We start from the raw sequence: 16,269 nt of genomic DNA, 5'->3' as shown, positions 1-16,269 counted from the left end.
ATACTTCCTAACTACGAGCACGTACGTCTAGAATTCATGTTATATAACATAATGATTTTTCCTTATTTTCTTAGTTTTTATCAGCCTTGCCTTGGCTTCCTTCTCAACATCTAGTTGAATTGATAACATGACAAAAAGAAGTTAGGCAGTGGTAGTCTTCAAAAAAATATACAAAATAGCAAGCCTGTAAAAGAATTTAATTATGACCATTATTCAGACGGTTACTGAATTGGGTGTTACCGAGGACACCATTAAGGTTCAGATGGCTCCTTCCGGCGGCAAACACCTATTGGCAGATCCCGGTAATCATCCAGCGGAGCATTTTGAGAGCCAGATGTCGTGGCTAAGGTTTCAAACAAGGCAGTATCTAACTAGATTCACAGACAACCAATCAGATTTCGTACATTCTTTACAAAAAAAGCACAGAACGCCTTTTAGAGACGTTTATTTCAAATACACTTCGCTTATGGGTTCCCACATGTTTTATGTTATCGTGCTTCCCATGCCTGTGTGGCTTGGATACCGCGATTTAACACGGGACATGATCTACGTTCTTGGTTATTCAATTTATTTGAGTGGCTACTTAAAGGATTATTGGTGCCTACCAAGGCCAAAATCACCGCCAGTTGACAGAATCACACTAAGTGAATACACTACGAAAGAATATGGTGCACCCAGTTCACATTCTGCTAACGCTACTGCGGTAAGTCTATTATTCTTTTGGAGAATATGTTTATCTGACACACTGGTATGGCCAACAAAGCTTCTTTTACTGAGTCTGGTGATATTTTACTACTTAACCCTGGTTTTTGGTAGAGTTTACTGCGGTATGCATGGTATGCTGGATTTATTTAGCGGCGCCGCAGTTGGAGCTATCTGTTTTTTTATAAGAATCTGGGTGGTGCATGCTTTACGAAATTTCCAGATTGGTGAACATCTCTGGTTTCCCCTTTTGAGTGTAGCATGGGGCTTGTTTATTCTGTTTAACCACGTCAGGCCCATTGATGAATGTCCTTGTTTCGAAGATAGCGTAGCGTTCATTGGCGTAGTCAGTGGGCTGGATTGCAGCGACTGGTTAACCGAAAGATACGGATGGAACCTTGTATGTAGTAGGTACGCATCATGTGGTTCTAAGGTGTTCTTGAGGCCTCTGGTAGGTGTCGCTTCTGTGATTGTTTGGAAAGACGTCATTAGCAAGACAGCTGTCTACACGCTGTTAATTAAACTACTCAGATTTCACGATGATAGAAGCGAAAAGGTTCATTTCCATAACGAGACAAGTGAAGAAGAAGAGTGTTTATTGTACAGCGGTGTTTCCAAAGTGGAAATCGTCGGAAGGTTTCTCATATACGCAGGTATACCTACAACCGTCTTTTTGCTATGCCCAGTTTTTTTCACTTGGACAAACTTAAGGTAGACTCTCGTATGTATGCATTTAGTGACTTATACATATATATTGTATCTACATAACACATCATTGAAATTCACCCCGATGAGTACATATTTGGAATTCAGCATTTTTTTTTTCTCGCTTTTGATAGCCAGCCCATCTATGGTGCTTACTAATGTATAGAGAGGATATAACAATGAAAAATCAAGATTTCAGGCATGAGTCAAGACTTTAGCTCTTTTATATACCTTCAGGATGTTCGTACCATGCGTCGCAGGCCCTAGATCGGCGTTTTGGGTTTTACACATGCATGTTTGCCGTGGTTCACCCTCTTTTAACCCACAGGAATCGCTACTTTGACACCCCCGATCGTGTCTCTTTTCGGTATTTTGGCACCCTTTCTTGAATGAGAGCATGGCGAAGACTGAAAGGCAAGAACACCCTGCTATCTTTTGCCTACCATTGGCGAACGTCATCTTATCTAAGTAGTAAGCTGTATATAAAGATATTTGGAGGTTTTATTGGAATCTCATAGAATTTTCACTTTATCAGAGGTTTATTGACGAAGACTTTCGTGAGAAGTACAAAGTGAAGAAGTAAAAAACTCAACCGAAATATCAGTTAATATTATGAATACTTCAGAACTGTCAATAGCTGAGGAAATCGACTACGAAGCTCTTCCATCACATGCTCCGCTACATTCCCAGTTACTGGCAGGAGCATTTGCAGGTATAATGGAGCATTCTTTGATGTTTCCAATAGATGCTCTGAAAACCCGAGTGCAGGCTGCAGGATTGAATAAAGCTGCCTCTACAGGGATGATATCTCAGATATCCAAAATATCTACAATGGAAGGTTCGATGGCTTTATGGAAGGGTGTTCAATCGGTAATACTGGGGGCAGGGCCTGCGCATGCAGTATATTTTGGTACATACGAGTTTTGCAAAGCTCGCCTGATAAGCCCTGAAGATATGCAAACTCATCAACCAATGAAGACCGCACTGAGTGGTACCATTGCTACCATTGCTGCGGATGCATTGATGAACCCCTTTGACACCGTTAAACAAAGACTACAATTGGATACTAATCTAAGAGTTTGGAATGTTACTAAGCAAATATATCAAAATGAAGGCTTTGCAGCATTTTACTACTCCTATCCCACAACATTGGCCATGAATATCCCATTTGCAGCGTTCAATTTCATGATATATGAATCTGCCAGCAAATTCTTCAACCCACAAAATTCCTACAATCCATTGATTCATTGTCTTTGCGGTGGGATAAGTGGTGCAACATGTGCTGCGTTAACTACACCGTTGGATTGCATAAAGACTGTATTACAGGTTAGAGGCAGCGAAACTGTCTCCATCGAAATAATGAAGGATGCGAACACTTTTGGTAGAGCCTCAAGAGCCATACTGGAGGTTCATGGTTGGAAGGGGTTTTGGCGAGGTTTGAAACCAAGGATAGTGGCTAATATACCAGCCACTGCCATTTCTTGGACTGCATATGAATGTGCTAAGCATTTTTTAATGAAAAATTGATGTTTTTTCCCCTTTTCGAGGTCAACTTTTTTTGACAACTTATAAAAGGCAAGGCCAAAATGCATTGGTGGTGGTGCTGTTGCTGCTGCTGCCACTTTTGTTGCTGCAAAAGACAAGTCCAATGGTAATAATAGAAAAATAATAATAATGGTGATATCGTCCAACTCCCACTCTGCATATATAGCCAATCCTCCGGCAAAAAATTACAGTAGCATTTATTTCATTTTATTAGAATAAGCATCCAAGTTACAATAATTGAAAAAAAAGCATTGCTTGTAGATGTTGTTTTATTTTGTATATAACCGAAAGCGCAGTAACTATGTATATACGTACATTTAACGACTCATTTAACAAGCCATTGATGACCTACTTTGAACATCTCTTCTTAAATCATTCATTGATCTACTATATCGATGGCCCATCGTGTAGTCGTGAACAACCGGATAATTTGGATCCTCAGGAAAAGTTCTCTGACCAGCAATATCATCTTCCCATGATTCCTCTATTGATTCCGGAACAAGGTTGTTATCTATACTCCCATATGCCACCCAATAACTATTTCTTCCATTATCAGTAAATCTTAGCCCATGCTTTAGTCTTTCCATAGTCGCACCGGATTGTTGTCTAGTGCTTAATAGATCCATGGCTTCAGGATCGAAGTTCCTATAATTATAGTACAAGGGACCAGCAAACAAAGTCTGTTTAAAATCCCATATTAGATCACCGCAACCAAGAAAATCTTTCAAAGCGTAAATGAATTTCATCCTGGCCCCATAAGGTATGCTAAATGCTGTGTATTTGTTCCAAGGGAAAGCTACTGCATGCAAGATGGCGAAAGGCACCATCTCTATACACAGGAGCCCATTCTTGTACACATATCCAGAGGTTCGATCTTGGTTTCCCGTACCCAACTTTCCAGTAACCACTAGACCCTGGATTATGATGCTCTGCCAATAAGAGGCAAAAATAATCAATTTGACACATAAAAATTTCAACCATGGTTTATAAGGAGTTAATTCCGGATAGAGACACTTCCAAAATAGTGCTAAACTATACAGTGACCAAGTCACTGAAATATTATAAAAAACGTTCAAAAATATTTCGAATTTGGGTAGCTTCCATGCACTGCATATCAATGTACCAAAACAATAAAATGGTTTGAACCAAACATACTGTAATATGCCTTTTTTGACAAAAAGAAAATCAAAAGGATCAGATAAGTCTATCGGTTTGCAAATTTTACCTATTAGCGGTATCGGATGTCTTGTGGGGGCGTGATTTAAGCTTAAAACAGTAATGATGTTCCTCTCGCCTCCTAGTAGTAGTGTTAAAAATGTGAAAAAAGTGTAAATAACGAATGCTTCATAAAATTCTCTGATAGGATCGACATAAAATTGAGCTGCTTCAGGCTTAATTATGCCACTTGCGCATGACACACTAAAAATGGGCACGAGCAATAGTATCCGTATGGATAGTCTTTGTTCATATGGTTTACGGTAATTTAATAAGTGTCTAGTTATGGTGTAAAAAGATATTATGGTAGCTATAATAGATGAATACACGCATGGCCAGTACAACCACCAACAAAGTAGTTTGTTTTCCATAACAATTATGTTTCTATACTTTTGTGATTGTACTGTCGCAATTCACTTTTCACTCAAACCTTTGCTTAGGTCGTAACTTGGCAGATGCTTCTAGTGGACCTGTTGATGGCTTTGGTTGGTTATTATTATTATTATTATTCTGATCTGAAAGTGGTTTAGATCTCGTTTTCTGCCTTTTTTCGTAGGGGACAAAATGCAATTCAATTGTGAAAAATACAATAAGTAAAAAGAGGGAAAAAAAATGAACTAAAATTTTTCTAGAATAGTCAGAAATCAAAAGTATATTACGGATAGGATTCGTTGTGCTTGTTGAATCGTAGTGGTACACCTTTTAGGGTCTTAATCTTTCTTATTTTTCTTTTATATTTCGTTAAAGAATAATAAACTTCGGAGATAATACATATAATACTGAGAGAAAATTACGTTGGCTCTTATGTAGGTAAAGAGGGGTAAACTTGATTTTAATGCTTCCCCCAAAACTTTGTTGCTATTTTTTTCAGTTTGTGGGATCTCTTTTTGACGTAAGTAGTCATTGGATCCTCACCAACTTTGGCTAACAACTTACCCTTAGCTTTCATATCTTGTAAACGATCAATTTGTTCCAGTTTGTCACTTGGCAGCATGATGGCACGATCCAAAGTGTATGGTAAACCTCTATTTCTTCCTCTTATTAGCATGGCAATTATGACTAGCTTCGATAATACGGTGAACTGGGCAGATAGTGATGTGTTGGTGTTTGGGTAACCCAATGACAAACCCACTGTACCATAAGCGCTAACAACTTCAAACAATATAGCAAAGACATTGAAATCAGGTTTATTAACGTCTTCGATTTTTCTGCCCTCGCATATGCATATTATAAATAATCCAAGGAATAGGTACCATAAATCAAAAGAGAGTTGCCTCCTCAAATGAGCACCAACAAACGATTTTGGGGACTGTTTCTTCGGCTTGGACTTTGTAGATACAGTGTCTCGCTCTTCGGATTCGCCATCATGGTCTGTTTCCTTTATATCGTCTTCGTGGGTGATATTTTCGTCATCTTGTCCACTATCGTATAGTCCCAACGATTGCTCCTCATAAACATTCGTTCTTCTAATGGAAATCGCCAGCGGCAGGACCGAAACGTACATCATTAGCATATAAGACACCTGAATGGACGGGTGTAATTTACTTAAGTCAACAACGTTGAATCCAGCAGTTCTTGTGCATACAGACTGGAAGAGGCCCATGAGAGCTCGATAACCTTTAGCAACCTGCCTTACTACAGCGGAGTTGAAATCCAGAATTATGAAAAGAATCCAATCCGTAGCGTTTAAGACGACTAAAGTTGTAAACAGCCACCATGTGGGGCCGCTGGGGAACAGCAACGTAAAACACCTGCGCGGATGATCCAAGAGAAACCCAAGACTTTCCTTAAACTGAGATAGGTCTCTCGAGGTCTTGAACATGATCCAAATGATAAATCGTAACATAATTGGGAAGCCTGTATTGCCTATGATGATGAAGAACATCATGAAAATCAGCGGATACGGCGCAGTATCAAAGGAAACCATTGAATCAGCGGTCAAAGACAGACCCAAGTTGCTGAATGCACTCATTGCAGTGAAAAACCCCCACCAGGTTGGAGAAACTCCATTTCGTCTAATAATCTCTGAGTAGTGGTGCCTCGTACAGGCCCATGGAACGATGGTCACAAACGCCAAAATGTTGAATCCGATGTAGTATACCATGAGAATGCAGCACAGCAATCTCAAAGCACGATATTCGACACCGCCGAGTTCCTCCTTTTGTTGCTTTGTGAGTCCAATGAAGACGGAGTTTCTGCCAAAGGTTGGCTGCCACGATAGATAGTTGGTGCTCATTGTTCTGGTGAAGGGGTGGCCTATATCACCTTCACGTCGTTTTGGTTTGGGCGGGTGCGCTTGGAACTGTAAATTCAAAGACTCTTGCGGTGAAAAGCTCATCTCCTCATCAACAAAAGATGAAGGCGCCGACTTGGCCAAGTTTCTATGATTTTCAACTACTTGGCCTGAGGTTTTAGGACTCGGTGAAGCAGTATACGTTGGGATGTTACATGATTGCGTTCTAGATATTTTTTTCTTCTTGGTGACCATATATTTGTGAGGAGCACCGTCAAAGTAGTCATGGTCACCTTCATCTCTCCGCAAGCCAAGCAATTTCTGGAAACTTTTCGTCTGGGCTAGCTTGTTCAATTCCTGAGAAGATGGCAGGACAGAATGGCGTTTCAGTGAGCAGTGGGGGGCTCTTCTCTCATGACGTTCCTGCACAATGAAAGCGGGTCCATTGGTCTCGCTCGAAAAAGAATCCGTGGAGTTTGCGTTGCTCTTCTCTTGTTGTTTTTGTAGCATCATTATCGATTTGTAAATGTCTCTTGGGTCAACGTCTGAGGGTTGGCGCTTACTTGAGAAGTTTGGAGGCGAGCTTTGCGTGTCACTGGATTCCTCCTTAGAGGAGGAAACATTCAACGGTGAGATTGAGGACAATGCGGACGTGTCAGGAGAGTCCATCGGCACATCTGAAGCGGATTGTCGTGGGTCTTCTCTGGAAACAAACTTCCCACGGAACAGGTTGTCCTTGAAACTCCTACTTCGAGCGGCATTGCCACTGCTGCCCGATAGTTCCCTTTGTTGCAACGTCATGGTCCTTCTTAGTTTAAAATTCTGTTTGGAGATATCCCTAATGTTGTCGAAGTACCTTTCAAACCAATACAGCCTGACAAAGGCCAAAAACCCATGAATAAGTATAGGCGTGGACAGCAATGTAATGACGTACACCACTATCTGCTGGTACAGGTTGAAATCGTTAGTGCTCTTGGTGGCCAGCCCGCCCTGTGTAGACGCTCCAGCAGCCAGAAATAGCACATCGATGAACGCCGTGTTCTTGCACGGATATAACAGAATGGACCCGATAATCGACAGCGTGATCAGGTAGATATAGTGCACCACGATGAAGTTGGGGAAAACGTATTTAGCAATGGGTCTGCATGATTTTAAGAACCCGGAAATGAAGTCTCTTAGCCGATGGCCCCATGATTTCTTGTGCACCAACCGTAACTGGAAGGGCAGTGCCAACGAAGCCCTGGATGACGTCCTCTTAGCTGTTGGCATGAGTGGTTCTTACAGCCTCTTATCGTCGGTGAATAGTACAAAATAGCCTCTTTTCTCATCATCTGAAACCTAGTTATTCCAATATCATTTCTCTTTTTCAGCCGCACGGCCGAGGGGATTAGAAACGAAAATTCACATCTCATCCTATTCTTCGCAGGAGATCAAAAGTGAAAGAGAGAAACGGGAAACAACCATCTGAGCATGGCAGCTTGCATCAAATTATCAATCATCGTGTGATGTACCATGGCCTATTCAACGGCGGTACGCTTGTACTACAGGGCGCTTTCAGCGCATGCCGGGCACTCCCTTCTTTCTTCCGTCGTCTTGCATCTCTCTAATCCCGTCGCTATGCTCTGATATAACCGTTGCCAAAGTGTCAAGCTGTTGTGAAATTGTGCTGGAGGCATTGATGGTTCTTGAACTCTTCCTCTTTTTAGTCTGGCTTTAGCTTGATTGGGCACGGGCACTCAATGGACGGGGTATCCACCCAGCTTGGAAAGGGGCATATAAAACCAAAAGAGAACGTTAAGAAAAGTGCAAATGAAAATAACAGACCGGGAGATCGCAAACGCAAACGCAATAAATGTCGTTTTGGAAAACATTGCAGAGACAGCCACGTACCATCTCGTTGTTTACCAATGACATCGCGTCCAATATCAAGTCGCAGAAATGCCTGCAGTTGCTGAAGGGAGACGTCTCTCATCGATTCGACGTGGAAATCGCCAACCGCTTTCCCACGTGGGACCAGCTGCAATACATGAGAACTTCGTGCCCGCAAGGCCCAGTTTCGTTGCAAAGGCAGATTCCAAAGCTGGATTCAGTGCTCAAATACAAGCACACAGACCCGACGTTCGGGATGGACCTGCAGAAGTGTGTCCAGAGGGGACTTTGGAATCCAAAGGAGGCGCTTTGGGTCGACTGGGAAAACAAGTTGGTGGGAAATGAGCCCGCAGACATTGACAAGTACATCATTCAGCGCAAATAACACCTATATACCACTATATTGAACACATACATATTTTTATAACAATGGGCTATATCTTTTTTGTATTACCCGCGTAATTGGGAAAATTTTTCCTTTTAAATAGCAGCGTTTGGGATCAAAAATGGCAGTTTGATGGTAGATTAGGAGGATTTAGTGAGCCCAGTGGGACCAAGAGCAAAGCGCAAGATCATGTCAGACCCTATCAGAACGAAACCCAAGTCGTCGATGCAAATCGACAACGCCCCTACGCCTCACAATACCCCAGCATCGGTTCTGAATCCGAGCTATTTGAAAAACGGCAACCCAGTTAGGGCCCAGGCACAGGAGCAGGATGACAAGATCGGCACCATCAACGAGGAGGACATCTTGGCTAACCAACCCCTGTTGTTACAGTCCATCCAGGACAGACTTGGCTCGCTGGTGGGCCAGGACAGCGGGTATGTGGGGGGTCTTCCCAAGAACGTTAAGGAAAAGCTGCTGAGCTTGAAGACTTTACAAAGCGAGCTATTCGAAGTTGAAAAGGAATTTCAGGTGGAGATGTTTGAGCTAGAGAACAAGTTTCTGCAGAAGTACAAGCCCATTTGGGAGCAGCGGTCCAGGATCATTTCAGGACAAGAGCAACCCAAGCCGGAACAGATCGCAAAGGGCCAAGAGATTGTGGAGTCACTCAATGAGACGGAGTTGTTGGTGGACGAAGAAGAGAAGGCCCAAAATGATTCCGAGGAGGAACAGGTGAAGGGAATTCCCTCATTCTGGCTAACCGCATTAGAGAACTTGCCCATCGTTTGCGACACGATCACTGACCGCGATGCGGAAGTTCTGGAGTACCTGCAAGATATTGGTCTGGAATACTTGACGGATGGTAGACCCGGTTTCAAGCTGTTGTTCAGATTTGATTCTTCCGCCAACCCATTCTTCACCAACGACATTCTGTGCAAGACCTACTTCTACCAGAAGGAGCTCGGTTACTCCGGGGACTTTATCTACGACCACGCAGAAGGCTGCGAGATCAGTTGGAAGGACAACGCCCACAACGTCACTGTGGACCTAGAAATGCGCAAGCAGAGAAACAAGACCACCAAGCAGGTGAGGACCATCGAGAAGATCACTCCCATAGAATCCTTTTTCAACTTCTTCGACCCTCCCAAGATCCAAAACGAAGACCAAGACGAGGAGTTGGAGGAAGACCTCGAGGAACGTCTAGCTTTAGACTACTCCATCGGGGAACAACTTAAGGACAAGCTAATTCCTAGAGCCGTGGACTGGTTTACCGGCGCAGCCTTGGAATTCGAGTTCGAGGAGGACGAAGAAGAAGCGGACGAGGACGAAGACGAAGAAGAAGATGATGATCACGGCTTGGAGGATGACGACGGGGAATCTGCCGAAGAGCAAGACGATTTTGCTGGCAGGCCGGAACAGGCTCCTGAATGCAAGCAGTCATAATCCCAACGCACTTCGCAAGAGTGGTCATAACCGTATTCATATATTTATATACATATGTATACATACATATATAGATATATATATGTATATACATGTAAGTGTGTAAGCTGAAATATATGTTAAAGCGCATGTAACTAAGACGACAATAATAATAATAATAATGATAATAATAGCCTAGATTTTCTCCGCCGTGGGGGATGATCGTATTCTTTCGGATTTAATAATATAGCAGCAAGGGTTATAAAAGGAAAGATAACGGAATGTATCGGTAATCATTAACCATCACTCACTCTCCAGAACCGTAGCGTAATTATGTCTGAATCATCTATTTCTTCTTCTAAACCATCTGTGGAATTGCCACAAGCAACCTGGTCGCATCTGCAAAGATACCCAGCTTTATCCAAGTTTATTAAATATGCGGAATCTCTGCCACCTGTGGAGAGATTGATTTCCTTCAACCTCGTTGTTTTGGGATCTGTGAACCAGTGGGTTTCCGAATCGTCCAGCTCTCCTCGTCTGGTGAAGCAAGTTGTTGCTGCTGGGAAGGAAGGGGCCTTCAAGTTGGACGAGTTAGTTAACCTCTTGGTGTTCAAGGAGGGTGTCGACGGCTTGCTGTACAATTGGAAATCACATTCCAACACGCCAGGGATCTGGCTGGTGTGGTTCTTCGTCGACTACGTCGCCAACATTTCTAATACTCTGTTGAGGGAGTTCCTGATCAAGCCATTGCACTTGCAAGGTTCTACCGCATCGAAGGAGATCGGCTCTTCCGGTGAGGAGAACAAGGTCACTGATGCTTCTTCTTTGCCCCACGTGGCAGAGTTGTCTTCAACGACCAGAGGTATGTCGCAGGAGATCCAGTCCAAGGTCAAGTCGAACTATATCGACCCAACCAAGGACCTGGCTAAAGAAAAGTACGACGCCATAGTGAAGCCCACAACTGACAAGTTGCAGTCTGTGTACATCGACCCAACAAAGACTAAGCTTAACGAAACCTACCAACGCTTCACCACTGTCTATGAAAACAATCTAAGTAAATCTGAAAGCGTCCCTAAAGCCATTGTATCCACCGGGTTGGACTTGGGCAATGCCACCATTGAGAAGCTAAAGGCCTCAAGAGAAGACCAAACCAATTCTAAGCCCGCGGCTGTGTCGACCAATTAGTAATTTGGTTTTGCGCTAATCGTGCGCCTGATTTTTTTTCCTGCCACTCTTATATAGTTATTTGTTATTATTCTATTATTTCATCTATTGTTTGCTAGCTATTATGTACGTTGCTGTTTGAGCACTATATACAATTGAATACCAAAGAAAAAATTATAAAAACGAAAAAAAAAAAAAAAAAAAAAAATTTGGTTATAGCTCGATCAAGAGACAATAAAAGTGAATATACATGGTGCCAAGGGAAAGTCCTAGCATGTCAAACAGTCATCATACATCCCAGGGAAGAAGAAACAAACTTTCAGTGTGGGTTAAAAAAATAATAAACACCACTACCACAACTAACGCATCGGTCTCGAGCAGTAAACCAAGACGCGGCACTAGGGCTGGCCCCACAAGAGTTAAGCGTGCTGAGTTGGATCCGGATGGAACAACCATCAGTTCGTCGTTGCGACCATTGGTTGATCGAAATTCGTTGCATTCGAGCGAATCCGATGACGAAGGAGACCGTCGAGTGGCATGGGATGAACCACCAACAGGCAAAGTAAGACAGCAGCAGCAGCAACAGCAGCAACAACAAAACGACAACGCAAGTGTTATTCCGCTAGTATCGTTTTGTTCCTCGTCAGTGAAGTCGTCTACTTTCTCGGACATTCATTCAATACAGTCTACGAGGCCCACAATATTCTCTAACAGGACGTTTGAGACGAATTCTAGCGTTCTGGCCATCCCACCACAGAGTATATTGGATCGATCAAGAACCCTCCCGCCGTCGAACGCAAGTAACACTACCACAAGAAGACCGTGAATTGGCTACCTAAGATGAACGTCCTATATTGTATTATTTGTGTATGTATGTATGTGCGTGCCTATGCAATGCTACATGGGCAATAGCCCCACAGAATGCGAGCCTGCCCTTTTTCTTCTGGATCTAATTTTTTTGAACCTTCTTTGGAAAACTCTTATGCAAGCAGAAAAAAGATAAATGCCCATGATCAATAGCAAAATCTCGCTATAATGCCATATGGTCAGCACGACCTTGAACAACCGAGAGTGAGGATTGTTTGAAGTTTTCTGTTCAGCTGACTGTGACCCAGTCTTGATGTTTGGTTGAGCTTTGATCATTTTCCATTTGGTGAACTCATCGGGTTCCCTGTCAAGGACCTCGCCAAATTCCTGCTCCAGGAATAGCTCAGCTTCCTTTGCGTAATCATAGGTGTCCTCAATGGACGCATCCATGTCGTTCCAATGGAATTCGCTAGTGGATACGTCCAGCAGCTCCACTGTCTCCGTTAATTGGCCATTTAATGCGCTACAGCCAATGTATCTTTGCCCCGTGTGCATGTTTTTCGGCAAGTACAGATTTTCGGTTGTTTGAAATAACTCAATCCAGTAGTTTCCCTCTTTTGCGTACTGCACGTCGATCTTCAGGAAGCTTATACTTTCCAAATATATTATTCTTAGTTTCGTGACTCGATTCCACAGGGCATTTTTCTTGAGTTTTATGTGGCCTCTTGAATTAAGCCGCAGCGATGTACTGAGTTCACCATCACTATTTATATCGTACCAATCGCTTTCTGGGGCCACATTTATAAACACATCCATAAAGGGTACCTCCTTATGGTCGTGGCCTTGGTTGCGATACGTATCCAAGACAATAAATAGGCCAGGCAGATTTTTCGGGAAGCCCATCAGATCTGTATTATCGGCTATGACGCCCTGAGAATTCATCATGTATTGCTTTTTCGCATACGACGACTGTAAATTCTGTGTGAGAAACCCATTTTCGGGCGTAATGGCAAAACACATTCCATCACCAGTGAGTTGTGTAGTGGGGTCGTGAGAAATTCTGAAAGTGAAAACAATCTCAAAGTCATTGATGGTGTTGTCGCCAATTCCATTGGACAATACTAATCCATGTTTATCTTGATCACGGTCCTGAGTCAATTTGATCGACTGAATATTCCTAATTTGCGTGGCACCGCCTACATGCCAAAACTGGTTGATCTTGTCCAAAAACGGTATAGATAAACTAGCATCATGGTTGGGCACACGCGTTACATGTGATCTTCCTCTTGTAAAGGGGCTAGTCTCTGTATGGTACTGATCACCATTATTGAGATAAATCTCAGCCACTAATTGGAATATTAGAAACAATGATAAAATCAATAGTGATATGGCTAGTTTCTCTGCCCTTACATCTCTTGACATCGTTACTTAAAGAGAGAGCACACACGTTATAAACTACCCACCGCCAAATTGCTATCCAATGTTAAGGATAGACAAATGCAAAAATATATAAAGGAAACCAAAATCTGCTTATATAAAGCGTAAATCTTACATTTTTCACTGCTTACTCACTCTTATTGTTTTTTTTCTGTTCAACCACGCGATGAGTTTTTTTTTTCCATTATTATTTATAGGACAAAAATGAAAAAATATTAGCTCAGATAAGCACATTTTGTTCATAGCTAAGTGGATAGGGAAACACCTACACTTAATTGCAAGCAACAATGCCTTCGCTAACCCCCAGATGTATCATTGTCAGACACGGTCAAACTGAATGGTCCAAGTCAGGCCAGTATACTGGTTTGACAGATCTACCGTTAACGCCCTACGGTGAGGGCCAAATGTTGAGGACCGGTGAGAGTGTTTTCCGCAATAATCAGTTTTTGAATCCAGACAACATCACTTATATCTTCACCTCTCCACGTTTGCGTGCCAGGCAAACTGTGGATTTGGTTTTGAAACCATTAAGCGACGAGCAAAGAGCTAAGATCCGTGTGGTGGTAGACGACGACTTGCGAGAGTGGGAGTACGGTGACTACGAGGGAATGCTGACTCGAGAAATCATTGAATTGAGAAAGTCACGCGGTTTGGACAAGGAGAGGCCATGGAATATCTGGAGAGATGGGTGTGAGAACGGTGAGACTACTCAGCAAATTGGGTTGAGACTTTCCCGCGCTATTGCCAGAATCCAGAACTTGCACCGCAAGCACCAGAGTGAGGGCAGAGCATCAGACATCATGGTCTTTGCGCACGGACATGCATTGCGTTATTTTGCTGCTATTTGGTTTGGACTGGGTGTGCAAAAGAAGTGTGAGACGATTGAAGAAATTCAAAATGTCAAATCTTATGATGACGACACAGTTCCATATGTGAAATTGGAATCTTACAGACATTTGGTAGACAATCCATGTTTCTTACTGGACGCCGGTGGGATTGGTGTTTTGTCATACGCTCACCACAACATTGACGAACCTGCATTGGAATTAGCAGGTCCATTTGTCTCACCACCAGAGGAGGAATCCCAGCATGGCGATGTGTAAGCAATCATTCGAAATGCAAAAAAAGATATGCAGTTATAGAAAGTGATAAAAACATTTTTTTTCTTGACTTTTTATGTTATATAATATGCTATATATGATAATATCTAGTGGTATCTTAAAAAAGAAAAAATAATGAAATAAAAGGGATAGTACAAAGGACTGTGTTTTTTTGTATTGTGGAAAAACGAACTAATTGAAAAATAAACCATAAAATGAACGGAGTAAAAAAAGTACTAGCAAAAGCTTATTTGCAATATTCAAGGAAAAAAGGCCTAGTAGAAGACAAAGTTAGCAGAACCAGAAGTAACTGAAACAGTACAACCGTCAGAGCCAGAGCCAGAGTAGACACCATTTTCGTAAGAGCAAGCACCATTGACGGTAGAGCCATCGGTGGCAACGATCTTGATGTTAAAGTTTGGTGCTTCTTTGTTGTTTGGGTTTGGAATGATGGACAAGTAAGTGATACCATCAGTGTAACCAGCACCCAAGACAACTGGGGCCCAGTTACCGACACCGGAACCCTCAGTACCCCAGATACAACCATCTTCCACAGAGACACCAGCGTTGTTAACGTAGTATTGGGCAGAGGTCTTCTTACCTTGCCATTGATAGTAGGAGTCCTCCTTGATGACGTTGATTGGTTGGGAGGAACCAGCGCCAACTACGGTAGGAACGACCATGTTTTCAGAACCTGGATAATCGGTACCACAGATAGCAATGGAGCCGGAGACCTTGTTAACAGCTTGAGCAGAGCCTTGACCTTCTACACACAAACTGTTAGTGTCGGTGTTGGAACGGTATAATTTACCGTTCTTACAGTATAAACCACCAACGGATCTACCATCGGAAGGTTGTTCAGAAGGCCATTGGGTCTTAGCGTAACCTGGAGAACAAGCGTAAGAACAGTAGTATCCGTCTTGACAAGAGGTGGCGGTGTTACCGTTCATGTCCATGATGGAAGCCCAGCCGCCTAGACCTAACCAGTCCAAGGAGACAGCACCTTGTCCGGATGGGAAATCAGAACAGGAAATGGTACCATCTTCAAAATCTCCAGAACCAACAGAGGAAGAAGAGGAAGAGGAGGAAGAGGAAGAGGAGGAAGAAGAGGCGGCGGCAGAGGTAGTAGCGGCGGCGGCAGTCGAGGACAAAGTAGTGGTGGCAGCAGCAACAGACTCGACCTTTCCATCAGCAGCCGCCGAGGTAGCGGTGGTGGCAGCTGGAATAACAACAGCGCCGTCTGCGTTGACGTACTGAGTAACGGTGACAACGGCACGCTTGTCGTTGTGGTGGTGGTTGTCACTATGGTGGACAGCTGGAGCGGCCAAGACGGCGGTGGAGGCTGATAAAGCTAATAGAGCGGATAATTTCATACTGGAATTTCTTGAAAAATTAAGGGAGGGTAAATTTTTGTTTAAAGGAAGGACTAGTAGTTGGTTATATTCAAATAAAAATGAATGAATGAATAAAAAATAAACGAAGTTTAAGGAATGAATACACTGGAAATTGTGTGGTCGTACTTTTTTTTTTTTCTTCTTAGTTACCGATGAAAGGAGCGTAAATTGCGGTTTAAAATCTTTGCTGAGCTTTGATCTGGGAGACGCCGAGGTCTCGAGAAGGAAACACATTAGATGGTATTCACTTATATACCCGAATCAGGAGAAACAAAGGCGAAAAAAAGGAAA

At 42.8% G+C, this 16,269-nt stretch overlaps 11 protein-coding genes across 11 annotated transcripts; 7 read left to right on the top strand and 4 right to left on the bottom strand.

Annotated features, from left to right (window-relative positions):
- Window positions 1-202: 202 nt before the first annotated feature.
- YSR3 (sphinganine kinase YSR3) lies at window positions 203-1,417 on the top strand (the record flags this gene model as incomplete). Its single annotated transcript, NM_001179843.3, has 1 exon — window positions 203-1,417. The coding sequence occupies one exon, from the start codon at window positions 203-205 to the stop codon at window positions 1,415-1,417; it is 1,215 nt and encodes a 404-aa protein (NP_012979.3).
- Window positions 1,418-2,019: 602 nt separating this feature from the next.
- MRS4 (Fe(2+) transporter) lies at window positions 2,020-2,934 on the top strand (the record flags this gene model as incomplete). The annotated part of the gene is made up of 1 exon (NM_001179842.1): window positions 2,020-2,934. The coding sequence occupies one exon, from the start codon at window positions 2,020-2,022 to the stop codon at window positions 2,932-2,934; it is 915 nt and encodes a 304-aa protein (NP_012978.1).
- A 347-nt stretch (window positions 2,935-3,281) lies between these two features.
- Window positions 3,282-4,538, bottom strand: HFL1 (Hfl1p; the record flags this gene model as incomplete). Its single annotated transcript, NM_001179841.3, has 1 exon — window positions 3,282-4,538. The coding sequence occupies one exon, from the start codon at window positions 4,536-4,538 to the stop codon at window positions 3,282-3,284; it is 1,257 nt and encodes a 418-aa protein (NP_012977.3).
- A 461-nt stretch (window positions 4,539-4,999) lies between these two features.
- TRK2 (Trk2p) lies at window positions 5,000-7,669 on the bottom strand (the record flags this gene model as incomplete). The annotated part of the gene is made up of 1 exon (NM_001179840.1): window positions 5,000-7,669. The coding sequence occupies one exon, from the start codon at window positions 7,667-7,669 to the stop codon at window positions 5,000-5,002; it is 2,670 nt and encodes an 889-aa protein (NP_012976.1).
- Window positions 7,670-8,252: 583 nt separating this feature from the next.
- Window positions 8,253-8,654, top strand: FMP46 (putative redox protein; the record flags this gene model as incomplete). The annotated part of the gene is made up of 1 exon (NM_001179839.3): window positions 8,253-8,654. One exon carries the CDS (start codon window positions 8,253-8,255, stop codon window positions 8,652-8,654), a length of 402 nt encoding a protein of 133 aa, NP_012975.3.
- A 189-nt stretch (window positions 8,655-8,843) lies between these two features.
- On the top strand, window positions 8,844-10,097 carry NAP1 (histone chaperone NAP1; the record flags this gene model as incomplete). Its single annotated transcript, NM_001179838.1, has 1 exon — window positions 8,844-10,097. The coding sequence occupies one exon, from the start codon at window positions 8,844-8,846 to the stop codon at window positions 10,095-10,097; it is 1,254 nt and encodes a 417-aa protein (NP_012974.1).
- A 312-nt stretch (window positions 10,098-10,409) lies between these two features.
- Window positions 10,410-11,261, top strand: PLN1 (Pln1p; the record flags this gene model as incomplete). Its single annotated transcript, NM_001179836.3, has 1 exon — window positions 10,410-11,261. The coding sequence occupies one exon, from the start codon at window positions 10,410-10,412 to the stop codon at window positions 11,259-11,261; it is 852 nt and encodes a 283-aa protein (NP_012972.3).
- Window positions 11,262-11,514: 253 nt separating this feature from the next.
- On the top strand, window positions 11,515-12,066 carry YKR045C (uncharacterized protein; the record flags this gene model as incomplete). The annotated part of the gene is made up of 1 exon (NM_001179835.1): window positions 11,515-12,066. The coding sequence occupies one exon, from the start codon at window positions 11,515-11,517 to the stop codon at window positions 12,064-12,066; it is 552 nt and encodes a 183-aa protein (NP_012971.2).
- A 71-nt stretch (window positions 12,067-12,137) lies between these two features.
- UIP5 (Uip5p) lies at window positions 12,138-13,469 on the bottom strand (the record flags this gene model as incomplete). The annotated part of the gene is made up of 1 exon (NM_001179834.3): window positions 12,138-13,469. The coding sequence occupies one exon, from the start codon at window positions 13,467-13,469 to the stop codon at window positions 12,138-12,140; it is 1,332 nt and encodes a 443-aa protein (NP_012970.3).
- Window positions 13,470-13,771: 302 nt separating this feature from the next.
- SHB17 (sedoheptulose-bisphosphatase) lies at window positions 13,772-14,587 on the top strand (the record flags this gene model as incomplete). The annotated part of the gene is made up of 1 exon (NM_001179833.1): window positions 13,772-14,587. The coding sequence occupies one exon, from the start codon at window positions 13,772-13,774 to the stop codon at window positions 14,585-14,587; it is 816 nt and encodes a 271-aa protein (NP_012969.1).
- Window positions 14,588-14,859: 272 nt separating this feature from the next.
- UTH1 (SUN family protein UTH1) lies at window positions 14,860-15,957 on the bottom strand (the record flags this gene model as incomplete). Its single annotated transcript, NM_001179832.3, has 1 exon — window positions 14,860-15,957. One exon carries the CDS (start codon window positions 15,955-15,957, stop codon window positions 14,860-14,862), a length of 1,098 nt encoding a protein of 365 aa, NP_012968.4.
- Between the last annotated feature and the right edge of the window lie 312 nt (window positions 15,958-16,269).

This window comes from Saccharomyces cerevisiae, chromosome XI (genome assembly GCF_000146045.2).
Source record: "Saccharomyces cerevisiae S288C chromosome XI, complete sequence".
Taxonomy (NCBI): domain Eukaryota; kingdom Fungi; phylum Ascomycota; class Saccharomycetes; order Saccharomycetales; family Saccharomycetaceae; genus Saccharomyces; species Saccharomyces cerevisiae.
The sequence above is the reverse complement of the archived record's forward strand: the minus strand, read 5'-3'. Positions and strand labels throughout refer to the sequence as shown.